The sequence below is a fragment of the Mobula hypostoma genome, chromosome 2, assembly GCF_963921235.1.
Source record: "Mobula hypostoma chromosome 2, sMobHyp1.1, whole genome shotgun sequence".
Lineage (NCBI taxonomy): Eukaryota > Metazoa > Chordata > Chondrichthyes > Myliobatiformes > Myliobatidae > Mobula > Mobula hypostoma.
Window position 1 is genome coordinate 174775715 of NC_086098.1, and position 13786 is coordinate 174789500.

The following is a 13786-nucleotide window of genomic DNA, read 5'->3' on the forward strand; positions in this document are numbered from 1 at the left end:
GTGATGCAGCCTGTCAGAATGCTCTCCATGGTGTCGCTGTCTTGCCTTCTTTATAACTACATCGATATGTTGGGACCAGGTTAGATCCTCAGAGATCTTGACACTGAGGAACTTGAACCTGCTCACTCTCTCCACTTCTGATCCCTCTATGAGAATTGGTATGTATTCCTTCATCTTACCCTTCCTGAAGTCCACAATCAGCTCTTTCGACCTACTGACGTTGAGTGCCAGGTTGTTGCTGTGGCACCATTCCACTAGTTGGCATATCTCACTCCTGTACGCCCTCACGTCACCACCTGACATTCTACCGACAATGGTTGTATCGTCAGCAAATTTATAGATGGTATTTGAGCTATGCCTAGCCACACAGTCATGTGTATACAGAGAGTAGAGCAGTGGGCTAAGCACACACCCCTGAGGTGCGCCAGTGTTGATCGTCAGCGAGGAGGAGATATTATCACCAATCCGCACAGACTGTGGTCTTCCGGTTAGGAAGTCGAGGATCCAATTGCAAAGGGAGGTACAGAGGCCCAGGTTCTGCAACTTCTCAATCAGGATTGTGGGAATGATGGTATTAATTACTGAGCTATAGTCGATGAACAGCATCCTGACGTAGGTGTTCGTGTTGTCTAGGTGGTCTAAAGCCATGTGGAGAGCCATTGAGATTGCATCTGTTGTTGACCTATTGTGGTGATAGGCAAATTGCAATGGGTCCAGGTCCTTGTTGAGGCAGGAGTTCAGTCTAGTCATGACCAACCTCTCAAAGCATTTCATCACTCTCGATGCGCGTGCTATCAGGCAATAGTCATTAAGGCAACCCACATTATTCTTCTTAGGCACTGGTATGATTGTTGCCTTTTTGAAGCAAGTGGCAACTCCCACCTGTAACAGTGAGAGGTTGAAAATGTCTTTGAATACTCCCGTTAGCTGGTTGGCACAGGTTTTCAGAGCCTTACCAGGTACTCCATCGGGACCTTCTGCCCTGCGAGGGATCACCCTCTTTAAAGAGAGGCCAATTAGCCTGACTTCAGTGGTTGGAAAGATGTTGGAGTGTATTATTAAGGTTGAGGTTTTGGGGTACTTGGAAGCACATGACAGAATATGCCAAAGTCAGCATGGTTTCTTTAAGGAGAAATCTTGACTGACTAATTTGTTGGAATTCTTTGAGGAAATAACAGACAGAATAGAGAGTCAGTGGATCTTGTTTATTTCAGAAGGCCTTTGACAAAGTGCTATATATGAAACTGCTTAAGAAGAGACCATGGTATTACAGAAAAGATACTAGCATGGATAAAAGGCTGTCTGATTGGCAGGAGGCAAAGAGTAGGAATAAAGGGGGCCTTTTCTGGTTGGCTGCCGGTGACTAGTGGTGTTCCGCAGGGGTCAGTGTTGGGACCACTTCTTTTCACATTACATGTCAATAATTTGAATGAAGGAATTGATGGCTTTGTGGCCACGTTTGGAGATAATATGAAGATGGGTGGAGGGGCAGGTAGTGTTGAGGAAGCAGGCTGTCTACAGAAGGAAATAGATTGGGAGAATGGGCAAAGAGGTGGCAGATGGGATACAGTATAGGGAAATGCTTGGTCATGTACCTTGGTAGACGGAATAAAGGCGCGGACTATTTTCTAAATGGTGAGAAAGCTGAGTCGGTTTGCAGGTTGAGTCGGTGGTAAGGAAGGCAAATGCAACATTAGCATTCATTTCGAAAGGACTAAAATATAAAAGCAAAGATGTAATTCTGAGGCTTTATAAGGCATTGGTCAGACTGCACATGGAGTATTGTGAGCAGTTTTGGGCCCCTTATTTCAGAAAAGACGTGTTGGCATTGGAGAGAATCCAGAGGAGATTCACGAGAATTATCCCAGGATTGAAAAGGTTACCATATGAAGATTGTTTGGTGGCTCTGGCCCTGTACTTGCTGCAGTTTAGAAGAATGAGGAGGGATCTCACTGAAACCCATCGAATATCTCTCATCAGAGATCCCCACCACCCAGTTCATACTCTCTTCTCGCTGCTGCCATCAGGTAGAAGGTACAAGAACCTCAGGATTTGCACCACCAGGTTCAGGAAAAGTTATTGCCCATCAATCAACAGGCTCTTGAACAAAAGGGGGGATAACTACACTCACTTGCCCCATCATTGAAATGTTCCAACAACCAAAGGTCTCATTTTAAGGACTGTTTATGTCATTATCTCATGTTCTCATTATTTATTGCTATTTAATTCTATTTGTATTTGCACAGTGTGTTGTCTTCTGCACTCTGGTTGATCTTTCATTGATCCTGTTATAGTTACTATTCTATAGATTTGCTGAGTATGCCCACAGAAAAATGAATCTCAGGGTCGTACATGGTGACATTATGTACTTCGATAATAAAATTTACTTAAAACTTCAAATATTGAAGGTCTAGATAGAGTGAATGTGGAGAGGATGTTTCCTATAGTGGAAGAGTCTAGGACTGGGGCAGGGTGGGGGGGGGGTAGAGACTTAGAACAGAGGGACATCCATTTAGAATGCAGATGAGAAAAAAATACTTTAGCCAGAGGGGTGGTGAATCTATGAAATTCATCACCACAGACGACTGTGTAGGCCTAAGTCACTGGGCATAATCAAGGCAGAAATTGATAGGTCCTTGATTAATCAGGGCATTAAAGGTTATGGGGAGAAGGCAGGAGAATGGGGTTGGGAGGGATAATAAATCAGCCATGATGAAATGGCAGAATAGACTCAATGGGCCAAATGGCCTATTTCTGCTCCTATGGATCAGGGCTGGAAGGGAGGGGGGCAGAAACCAGAATCCAGAACAGTCTTCAAAACTTCTTTTTTTGCCCTAGTCACAGGATACACTGTCAAGTTGTGCTGATGAACGCAAAAGATTCTGCAGATGCTGGAAATGCAGAGTAATGCATATGAGAAGCTGCAGGAACCCAGCAGGTCAGGCAGCACCTATGGAGCAGAATAAAGAGTCAATGTTTTGGGCTGAGATCCTGAATCAGGACTGAAATTGTAGGGAAGTAGCAGTTCCTGAACCTGGTGGTGTAGGACTTCAGCCTTCTGTACTTCAAAGTGGCAGCTCGGAATAAGGTTGGGATTCAAACCCTTGCAAAGCACAATGGATTAGCAGTCCATGGCCTTGAACTATTGGCAGAGAGGATAGTCAGTATAAAGAAGAGAGGGGGAGGGGTGACACATGGGGCCAGTAGATAATTGGTGGATTTAGGAGAGATGAAGGATGAAAGCATGGTTGGGTAGGTTAGTAAGTTTGCAGATGCTAGTTCAATTGATAGTGTTGTGGATACCACAGAAGATTGCCAAAGGATATAGCAGGACATAGATACCTTACAGATATGGGCAGAGAAACGACACGCAGTTTAACCCAGCTAAATGAGAAGTGTTGCCCTTAGGGAGATTAAATGTCAAGTGACAGTACACTGTTAACAGCAAGACCCTTAACAGTGTTGATGGTCAGAGAAACCTTGGGATCCAAGTCCATAGCTCACTGAAAGTGGCTGCACAGGTTGATAGGGTGGTAAAGAAGGCATATGGTATGCTTGCCTTGAGTTGGTGAATTAAGCTCAAGAGTTGGGAAGTTTTGTGGTGGCTTTACAAAACTCTAGTTAGGCCACATCTGGAGCATTGCATTCAGTTCTGACCACTCCTTTCAAGGATGTGGAGGTTTTGGAGAGTATGCAGAAGAGGTTTATCAGGATGTTGCCCAGATTAGATGGCATGTGTTGCAATGAGTGAATGGACAAATTTGGATGTTTTCTTTGGAGTCGCAGAGATTGAGAAGAGACCTGACAGAGGTTTATAAGATTATGAGACACATAGATCTGGTATGTTTTTTTCCATGGGTGAAATGTGGCAAACATTTAAGGTGAGGGGGGGTAACATTCAAAGGAGGAATGTAGTTGAGTTCTACACTTGATTCAGGAACAGCTTCTTCCCTCTCTGTCATGAAATTTCGGAACATTAATGAACTCATGAACACATTATTTTTTTGCACGACTTGATTATTTTTGGAATTAATATTAATGTTACGTCTTTGCACTGTACTGCTGCTGTAAAGCAACAAATTTCATGTTATATAAGACAGTGAAAAACAACCTGATTCTGATATGCCAAATTATCTGTAACCTGGGGAGTTCCAGAATATGAAAGGGTGCCCTCTGGTGGCACAGTGAATGAAGTGTTGCTACCCTTTCTGAAGTTCAAATTTCAAAGTAAATTTATTATCGAAGTGTGTATAGTTCATGATATACTACCCTGAAATTCATTTTTGCAGCTGCAGTAGAGCAAAGAAATACAACAGAATCAATAGAAACCTACACATACAAAAAGACTGACAACAACCAATGTGCAAAAGAAGACAAACTGTGAAAATAAAAACTAATTACAATACTAATATGTAACTGGGTAAAAGAACATGACTGTCTGGGTAGGCGCATTGTCCCTACCTGCTCCTACCCCACTGAACTCATGTCTTCCTCCCTCAACTCCATTCTACCCCTCTTGGTTCAGTCCCTTCCCACTTACATCCATGACACTTCTCAGCTCTTGAATTCCTCACTAACTTTCAATTCCCTGGCCCTGACGTCCTCATTTTCATCATGTATGTCCAGTCCCTATACACTTCTATCCCCCATCAAGAAAGCCTTAAAGCTCTCTTCTTTCTCAATAAAAGAATCAACCAGTTCCCCTCCACCAACACCCTCCTCCTTCTGGCAGAACCGGTCCTCACCCTCAACAATTTCTTCTTCGGTTCCTCCCACTCCCTCCAGACTTGAAAGGTAGCCATGGGCACCCGCGTGGGTCCCAGCATTATCTGCCTTTTTGTTGGCCGCATTCCATATTCCAAGCCTTTCCCCGCAATGCTTTCCAACTCTCACTCCATTACATCAGTGCTGCTTCATGAACCCATGCCAAGCTCGTCAATTTCATCAACTTTGCCTTAAACTTCCACCCTGCCCTTAAATTCACTTGGTCCATTTCTGACACCTCCCTCCCCTTTCTTGACCTCTCATCTCCATCTCTGGAGGCAAGCTGTCAACCAATATCTTTTATAAACTTATAAATTCCACAGCTATCTGGACTATACCTCTTCCTGCCCAGCCTCCTGCAAAAATACTATTCCCTTTTCTCAGTTCCTTCTTCATCTCCGCATCACCACTAAACATATCTACCTACCCCTCTCCGCTTCCAGCAGTGATTGCTCCCTTCGCGATTCCCTTGTGCATTTGTCCGTCCGCACTAATCTCCCTCTTTGCATTTATCCCTGCAAGCAGCCCAAGAGATACACACCTGCCCATACACCTCCTCCCTCACCTCCATTCCAGGTGAGGCAAGACTGCACCTCTGAATCTGTTGGGGTCATCCAGTGCTCCTGACGCAGCCTTCTTGACATTGGTGAGGCCCGTCATAAATAAGGGGACTGCTTCATCAAGCACCTCCACTCCATCCGCCAAAAGTGGAATCGCCGGGCAGCCAAACATTTTAATTCCCATTCCAACATGTTGGTCCATAGCCTCCTCTTGTAGCAAGATGAGGCCACCCTCGGGGTGGAGGAGCAACAATTTATATTCCACCTAGGTGGCTTCCAACCTGATAGCATGAAAATCGATTTCATTTTTGGTAAAATTCTTTCCCTCCCTATTCCCCACTTGGACTCTTACTTCTTCTTACCTGCCCCTGGGTCCCCTCCTCCTTCCTTTTCGCCTATGGTCCACTCTCCTCTCTTATCAGATTCCTTCTTCTCCAGCCCTATCTTTTCTACCCGCCTGGCTTCCCCTCTCTCCCCCTTTTTATTCTGGTATTTTCCCCCTTCCTTTTCAGTCCTGCAGAAGGGCCTCAGCCCAAAACGTCAACTGTTTATTCACTTCCATGGATACTGCATGATGTGCAGAGCTCCTCCAGTATTTTGTGCGTTATTGATTTGGATTTCCAGCATCTGCAGACTTTCTCGTGTTTGAAATGTCACTATGAGTAGTTACCTTTATCCCCCTCCCAGGACTTGGTATGAAGTGTAATGTCACTTCAGCCACAGCTCACAAGGACAGTGGACGAGCCTCAGACATTTCACTCTGTGGTTTGATTAGACACTACCATTGGCAACCTTAGCCTGAATGTGGGAGAACCCTACTGTTAGGGCATATAGCAAAATATTAACTTCAGCAACTAATCTTTTGACCTGAATCTGGACTGTAGATTAAATTTAAAATGCAGCTCTGGACAGTAAGTTCCTAGAGCCGTGAACTGGAGTTACCTGGAAAACCAGACAATGCCGATTTAATATTCAGTAGTGTGGGTGCGAAGGAGAAGGTATGAAAGTTATATGCAATTCAAAGGAAGCATTGCAGATACATTGTAAACATAGAATTGTCCTTTGATCTTTAGCATATAACATGTCATGTAATGTTGGGTTGAACAAGCCTCTTCCTCCAAAAGGGTCTCAATAAGATGCCTGCTGTCTCATTTTTGTCGAATTAAAGACTGCTTCATATCTACCAGCTATGTCTCTCTGGTGACTTTGTTCAAATTACAACACCTACTATGGGTTTTTCTTTTTGAAATGATTTTAGTGAACCCTACTAATGACAAGAAATAAACTCAGAGACAGCAGCAATGCTTAGTGAGTATTCAGAGTGGTGCACACCACTGTTTATTGCAAATCAACCACAGCTCCTCCCGAGAGGAACCAATTTTTACTACAATGAGTAAAAGCAAGAGAATGAGGGGTGGGAACAGAGGGCAAGACTTGACAAAATATAAGAAGGTGAACAAAGAGCAAAACTAGCTTAAAATTAAACCCCATCCCACCAGGTATTTTAACAACACCTAATCTCCAAAACATACTGTGTATACACTGCAAAGGCGAATCCCCAAATTAAGAACCAGATCAGATAAGGGATTTCCACCCTTCTTGGAGAAAAATATAATTAAAGGGATTCTATTAGCACCACACGAGAGCTTCAGATGCAACATGTAGTCACTTATTCATCATCTTTTTAAAAAAAAGCTTGGGAGAAGTCAATAAACGAACAACATCCTGCCACACCACAAAAAATTCCATCAAATGCCTGGGATGTTTGTTGCAAATGTGTCTTTTAATGCCTTAAAACATAATGCTCAATCGAGTTTTTGGGCCATGGCAGCACTGAGGAAATCAAGACCAGGTACCCAAGGACAGACTGCACACCTTTGACCAGAAGCAGCGAATTTAGAAAGCAGATTGAACTTGGCAAATTTATGTCCTGGTTTCACACAATCAACTACTACTGGAGCAGCGAATCATTTCCCATTAGTTATTCTGTGCGTTGAGTCAAACAAAGGTGAATTGGTACTAAATTCCAACAGTGGGTGATACTACAATGTTTTTGATGTCGGTGTGTAGTAGTGTAGAATATTTAGAGACACTCATTTTGGGAGGAGACTGTATCACTGACGATTATTTAATAAACACCATAAAGATTTTGAAGACCATTAAGATTGAAAATATTTTCTATTAAAAGATAACATTAACCCACAAAGTTAAACCAAATAGAATATGTGCTAAGAAAAATATATTTGTAGACCTTCACCATCATTCTGAAAAGGTAATCTTTTTATCAACAGGCAGTAAATATTCAGACCCATGATGTGCTCAGGAGAGAGATACATGGTTAACAGAAGTACAAAGTCTTAATGTTCACTAACTAGTTTCAGAGATAATACTTTTAAAAGTCTCCACCTTATGACATTTATTCAAATTGTGTCCAATGGCCTCGGATATCCAAACCACAATTTTGACGAAAAATTGACATAAAGAATCGCTCCCATTGTTCAAACCCTTAACACTTTGCAAACTTGTCCTTTTCTACTCTTGCACTGTGGTGACTATACGTCATAGCTCAAACATTTTAATACTTAAATCTTTAATCTGCAAAAATTGCTAACTAATGAATGCAAAACAAAAGCTTAAGATGCTGAAGATAACACTGAGGTGTGCAGGTTTCAAATCTGTAAGGAAACAACCTATAAGACAAAATGCAGAATCAGAAAGACTTGCCTCACATTATATGAGAGCCAAGATGCTAAATCACAGCCCTACTACATGGACTGAAAATGATCAACCTTCAGGTTAGATCAGCTCTTTAAAAATTAATGCACCAGGAGTCAGTACTGTGGGACATAATAGGGACGACTGATTGTAAATAGACAGGAGTGTTCAGGTAGTATGGAAAGTTCTAATAGATTTTCTTCAGTATAGTCTGGCCACCTAAACCAAGTAGAACTGTGTGAAATTAAAAATCATAAGCCCTTGGTCTTGGGTTGGGTTGGGAGTGGAAGTGCTGGGTCTTAATTTTATACCTGAGCTGACCTCTAGGTCATTCGTTTAAATAATCTTTGTTCTCCTTAACTGCTCCTTGCTCTATTACCACTCCAACAGTGTACGTCTGGGGTTCCCGGACCCCTTGGTTAATAGTAGGAGTCCTGGACATAAAAAAGGTTGGGAACCCGTGGTGTGGAATCTTGCCTCCATTACTTAAGCCAGAGGAACATATTAAGCGTAGCAGCTCAATACACCATCACTGTAATCCAATTCCCTTGCTGAAGAAAGCCAAGTAAAATACAAGGCAAAGAAAAACAAAATCCCCCATGACACTGCAATGTCTCATTATAGATTCAAGAATAACAGAAAATGTTCAGCATGAGACACAATAATACTTGAAGTGATTGATTTCTGATATGAAATCAATGTGATGGTCAGTGAAAGGAACAGTGACAATACACTCTGGGTCTTAGAAGAACAAGAGATTATCTCAGAAGTGTGCAAGGTTCTGAGTTACGTGTAGATATTGAGCTGATTCCTCTAGCTTGAGAATCTAGAAGTAGGGAGCATAGCCTCAATATGGAGTAAACTAAACTCCTTTCATCTCCACACCTCAAAAAAGCCAGTTGATATTAGGAACCAGGGTGAACCTGAGTAGACAGAAGATTATCAGGTCCCTCATTCCACCCACTCAAATCATCAATTCTCATCAGCCAGACACATTGGAACAACAAGTAGGGTAAGGCAGTAATGGGAATACTAGCAATCACTGGGAGAAAAGAAATAAACAAAGCGAGGCAATACAACTGCTTAAATCAGCTACAGTGCCGCACAAGCATGACATTCCTCTCTACAAGAGTTGAAATACAGTGCTATACAGGGCTTCCCTAGTTAATGAACAAGTTCCACTTTTTAAACAAAATACAGATGGCCATAAGTTGATTTTACACAAATAAAATCACACAGCATGATAACTTTATCTCCACACTATTGTATTAAAATGCTATCAAAAGCACACAAACGATTACTAAAAGTGGAAAGAGAACAAGAGGGACAAGTTCTACTGTACCCTAGCACAAAACTCTGCACATACATCATTAATAATATTATGGGAGCCTGTTCACAGGTACAGTTGTCCATAAGTCCAGTATTTGTAACATGGAAATGGCCTGTATGACATTAATAGCAGCTGATGTTTAAGTTCTCTTTGAAAATCAAAGCTACAAAAGTACTTATGTGGCAGTTTATCTGGGCATCTTTGTGACGCTATTATATAGTAGCTTGGTTTAAACAAACAAATGCAGGAAAATAAATGGCTCATAAAAAGTGACTCCAGCATACAGAATATATACAAAATTTCAGTAGGTTACAACAGATTAATTTTAATATTCTCTAATTAAATTTCAGTGTTTCAGGTGTGGTATACGTGCAAGTTTGCAAGCTGTATCTATTATCAATAGTCAAGTGTCTTAAAAAAATCTTCCATTAAACACTAACCCTCCCCTTTTTAAAAAACACACAGGAATTGAACTGAAAGCAGTCATGTAAAAAACAGCTGAGGTATTTATTTTTTTTTAAATAAATACAAATTTTATTACATGAACTAGGTGAACACCTGTCTAAAAATTCAGTTTTCTGCATTTGTTTGTGAAAACAGAAGGTACTGGCGCCTTTGAATTCAAAGTGTCATGATCACTTTAAGCCATTTGAAATAAATTAAAAGATTACAGATAGGCACTGGTGCAACCCCTCAGGTTTCTTCTTCGAAACAATCAGTTGGCACATTCATTGAAAACACCAAGCAGAACTGAGTAACTAGCATCATAGCATGATGTAATGAAATACTTTTGTCCCTCATTAATAGCCAGGGACATAAGACACACATGACCACGTCATTACAATTAGGCATCTGCACAAAATGAACACAGAACAGGGAGCTGGGAACGTTTTTAAAAAACAATCGATTGCGCTGTGGCACGTCCCATTACTGCTCCTTTTTGTTTTCCTTCTGGTCGCCCTTGGTTTCATCCAAAGTTGCTTTGTCAGGGATGTCAGCCTTTTCTTCATACCTGCAGTAGAGATGATAGGAAAGTTAAGGCATTCTGTAAAAGTTTACTCATTCAGTACTGAGACTTTCAGAACTGCTGGCTCTTCACCCAGAACCATAGCATTTTAAGAGTTGGAAACGGTGATTCAGCATGATGCTCGATTCACAGGATTCCTGCCTCCCCAGACATCTCAACTAGACAACAGCCAGGAACAGAAACAACTGCTGAAACTGAGACAGAAAACCAATGGTGCCCACCGTCCACACCTCCCAAGTTCAAATGTTTAGATTAAAAAATAGCTTTATTTGTCACTGATACATCAAAACATAGTGAAATGTACCATTTTGCATCAAAGCAAATCAGTGATAATTATGCTGCCCCCAAGTGTCACTGGCAAATGTTCCATCAATAACATACTCACTAACCCTAACCATACATCTTTGAGAAGTGGGAGGAAACCAGGGCACCAGGAGAAAACTCACACAGTCACGGGGGGATCGTACACACTTTTTACAGACAGTGGCATGAACTAAACCCATTCTTACAGCTGGCACTGTAATTAGAAAAGGGAGTTTATCCAGAAGTCAGAATGAACGAAAGTACCATTGATTGTGTGGATAGTCAGAGGCTTTTTTCCAGGGCTGAAGTGGTTAGCACGGGAGGGCACAGTTTTAAGGTGCTTGTAAGTAGGTACACAGGAGATGTCGTGGTAGGTTTTGTTTTGTTTTTTTTAAATGCAAATAGTAAGTGCATGGAATAGGCTGCCAGCGACAGTGGTGGAGGCAGATACGATAGGGTCTTTTAAGAGACTCCTGGACAGGTACATGGAGCTCAGAAAAATAGAGGGCTATGGGTAATCCTAGGTAATTTCTAAGGTAAGGACTTGTTCGGCACAGCTTTGTTGGCCGAAGGGCCTGTATTGAGCTGTAGGTTTTCTATGTTTCTATAGTACCCTCAATGAATTTAGACCAGGAGACTGCAAATGCAACTCCTGTTATCACATGAAATAACCTAACTGCTTCATAGTACATGAACTAAATATTTCATGTCACTGCCATTAATGACATGAAATGACACAAAGGACACCACGGTAGTGGAGAGTTAACGTAATGATTTACAGCACCAGCTATAACATCGAGGCTCAATTCATGCTGCTGTTCGTAAGGAGTTTGGATGACCACGTGGGTTTCCTCCAGGAGCCCTGGTTTCTTCCCACAGTCTAAATATATACAAATTAGCATTAGCAGGTTATGAGCATGCTATCTTGGCACTGGAAGCATGGCAACACTCGTGGGCTGCCCCCACATCTCAGACTGCATTGGTTGTTGATGCAAACAATGCATTTCACTGCAGGTTTCAATGTACATGCTCCCTTAAACACTAAGTCCTACAAAAAGTAGTGGATACAGCCCAGTCCATCATGCATTAAGTCCTCCCAACCACTGAGCACATCTAGATGAAACGCTGTCACAGGAAAGCAGCATCCATCATCAGAGACCCCCACCACCTGTGACATGCTCTCTTCTTACTGCTGCCATCAGGAAGAAGGTACGGGAGCCTCAGTGCTCACACCACCAGGTCCAGGAACGGTTACTAGCTGTTAATCATCATGCTCTTGAACCAAAGGGATTAACTTTACTTGCCACATTACTGAACTGCTCCCATAACCTAAGGACTCACTTTTAGGGACTCTTCATCTTATGTTCTCAATATTTATTATTATATCTTTGTTTCGTATTCGCAATTTGTTGTCTTCCGCACTCAGGCTGAACGCCCTAGTTGGACAGTCTTTCACTGATTCTGTTATGGTTATTATTCTATAAATTTATTGAAGATGCCCACAAGAAAATGAATTTCTAGGTTGTATATTGGGACATGTGTACTTTGATAATCAAATTTTACTTTGAACTTTGAACAAAGAAAGACCTGACGCAGACTGGGAGACCGTTTCGCTGAACACGTACGCTCTGTCCATCAGAGAAAGCAGGATCTCCCCGTAGCCACACATATTAATTCCACGACCCATTCCCATTCTGATCCATGGCCTCCTCTACTGTCAAGATGAAGCCACACTCAGATTGGAGGAACAACACCTTATATTCCGTCTGGGTAGCCTCCAACCTGATGGCGTGAACATTGACTTCTCTAACTTCCATTAATGCCCATTAATAATTTATTATTAATTTATCTTCCCCCCCTTCTTTTTCTCTTTTTTCTCCCTCTGTCCCTCTCACTATAACTCCTTGCCTGTTCTCCATCTTCCTCTGGTGCTCCTCTCCTCCCATCCCATGATTCTCTCCCTTCTTCAGCCTTGTATCCCTTTTGCCAAACAACTTTACAGCTCTTAGCTCCATCCCTCCCCCTCCCGTCTTCTCCTATCATTTTGGATCTCCCCCTCCCCCTTTCAAATCTCTTACTATCTCTTCTTTCAGTTAGTCCTGATAAAGGGTCTCGGCCCAAAACGTCGACTGTACCTCTTCCCATAGATGCTGCCTGACCTGCTCCATTCCACCAGCATTTTGTGTGTGAAGCTTAATTCTGAATGTTTTGCTAACCTTTGATCTATTTTAAGTGATGCACCAAGCGGTAACATTTAACTCCTAATGCTGTGCATTTAACTAGTTTAGGGCAAGTCCTTTTTTTAAATTGGGGATGGGCTTGGCTTTTGCTCATCTGTGTTGATTCTCTCAATTTAGGTAAATTTTATGTTAGCAGCTGCAGTTCTGAGCTAGTCAGGGGGAAGGAACCCAAAGATGTCATGCCTAATATTGATCTAGTGATATCTACTGAGAGATTATATGTGTGGAGAAATGCCAAGGACAAGCTGCCCATGCCAAGTTTGAATACAAGAAGCTTCAATCCAGCTACCTGCCCACAATCCTATCAAGTCTCAACCTAAGCTTTTGAGATTCAATGGTAAAGATAGGGAAGGAAAGTCCAAAAGACAGATTTGTTCTTGTGATACAGAGCTCCAGTGAGGAAATAGCAGTCAAAGTTGGACTCCTGGACTAGTACAATGTCAGATTTTATCCAAATTACAGCTCTTTGTCAGATTTAGAACACAATACAAAAAGAAATATAGGATGTTGCCCAAACTGTCAGCTGTTTACTCCCCTCAATAGCTACTGTCTGGTTTGCTGAGTTCCTCCAGCATTTTGTGTGTGTTGCTCAAAGATTTCCAACATCTAAAGAATCTCGTGTTTAGGATGTGGAATTATTTCTCGGCATCCAATGCCTGCAACAATTCAAGTTGAAATTCTTGACCCTTACTCAAAACCTTTATGGTTCAGCTTTACCAACCACGCAAGCTCACCAACACTCAAATTTCTGTTGCCCATATCTAGCCTCTTGTTCATCGGATATTCACCTCCCCTATTCAGTCTTTTGTACCATTCAATGAGATCTGTGACAACAACAACCTTGCAC

At 41.9% G+C, this 13786-nt stretch overlaps 1 protein-coding gene across 2 annotated transcripts in view; it reads right to left on the reverse strand.

The window, feature by feature from the left end:
• Window positions 1-6632: 6632 nt before the first annotated feature.
• Window positions 6633-13786, reverse strand: part of hm13 (histocompatibility (minor) 13) — a 99860-nt gene continuing 92706 nt past the window's right edge. For both annotated transcript variants that reach the window (XM_063041106.1, XM_063041105.1), the window contains one exon: window positions 6633-10381. In XM_063041106.1, coding sequence (XP_062897176.1) covers window positions 10297-10381 — 85 coding nt within the window. In that variant the 3' untranslated portion in view covers window positions 6633-10296. The remainder of the gene's footprint in view (window positions 10382-13786) is intronic.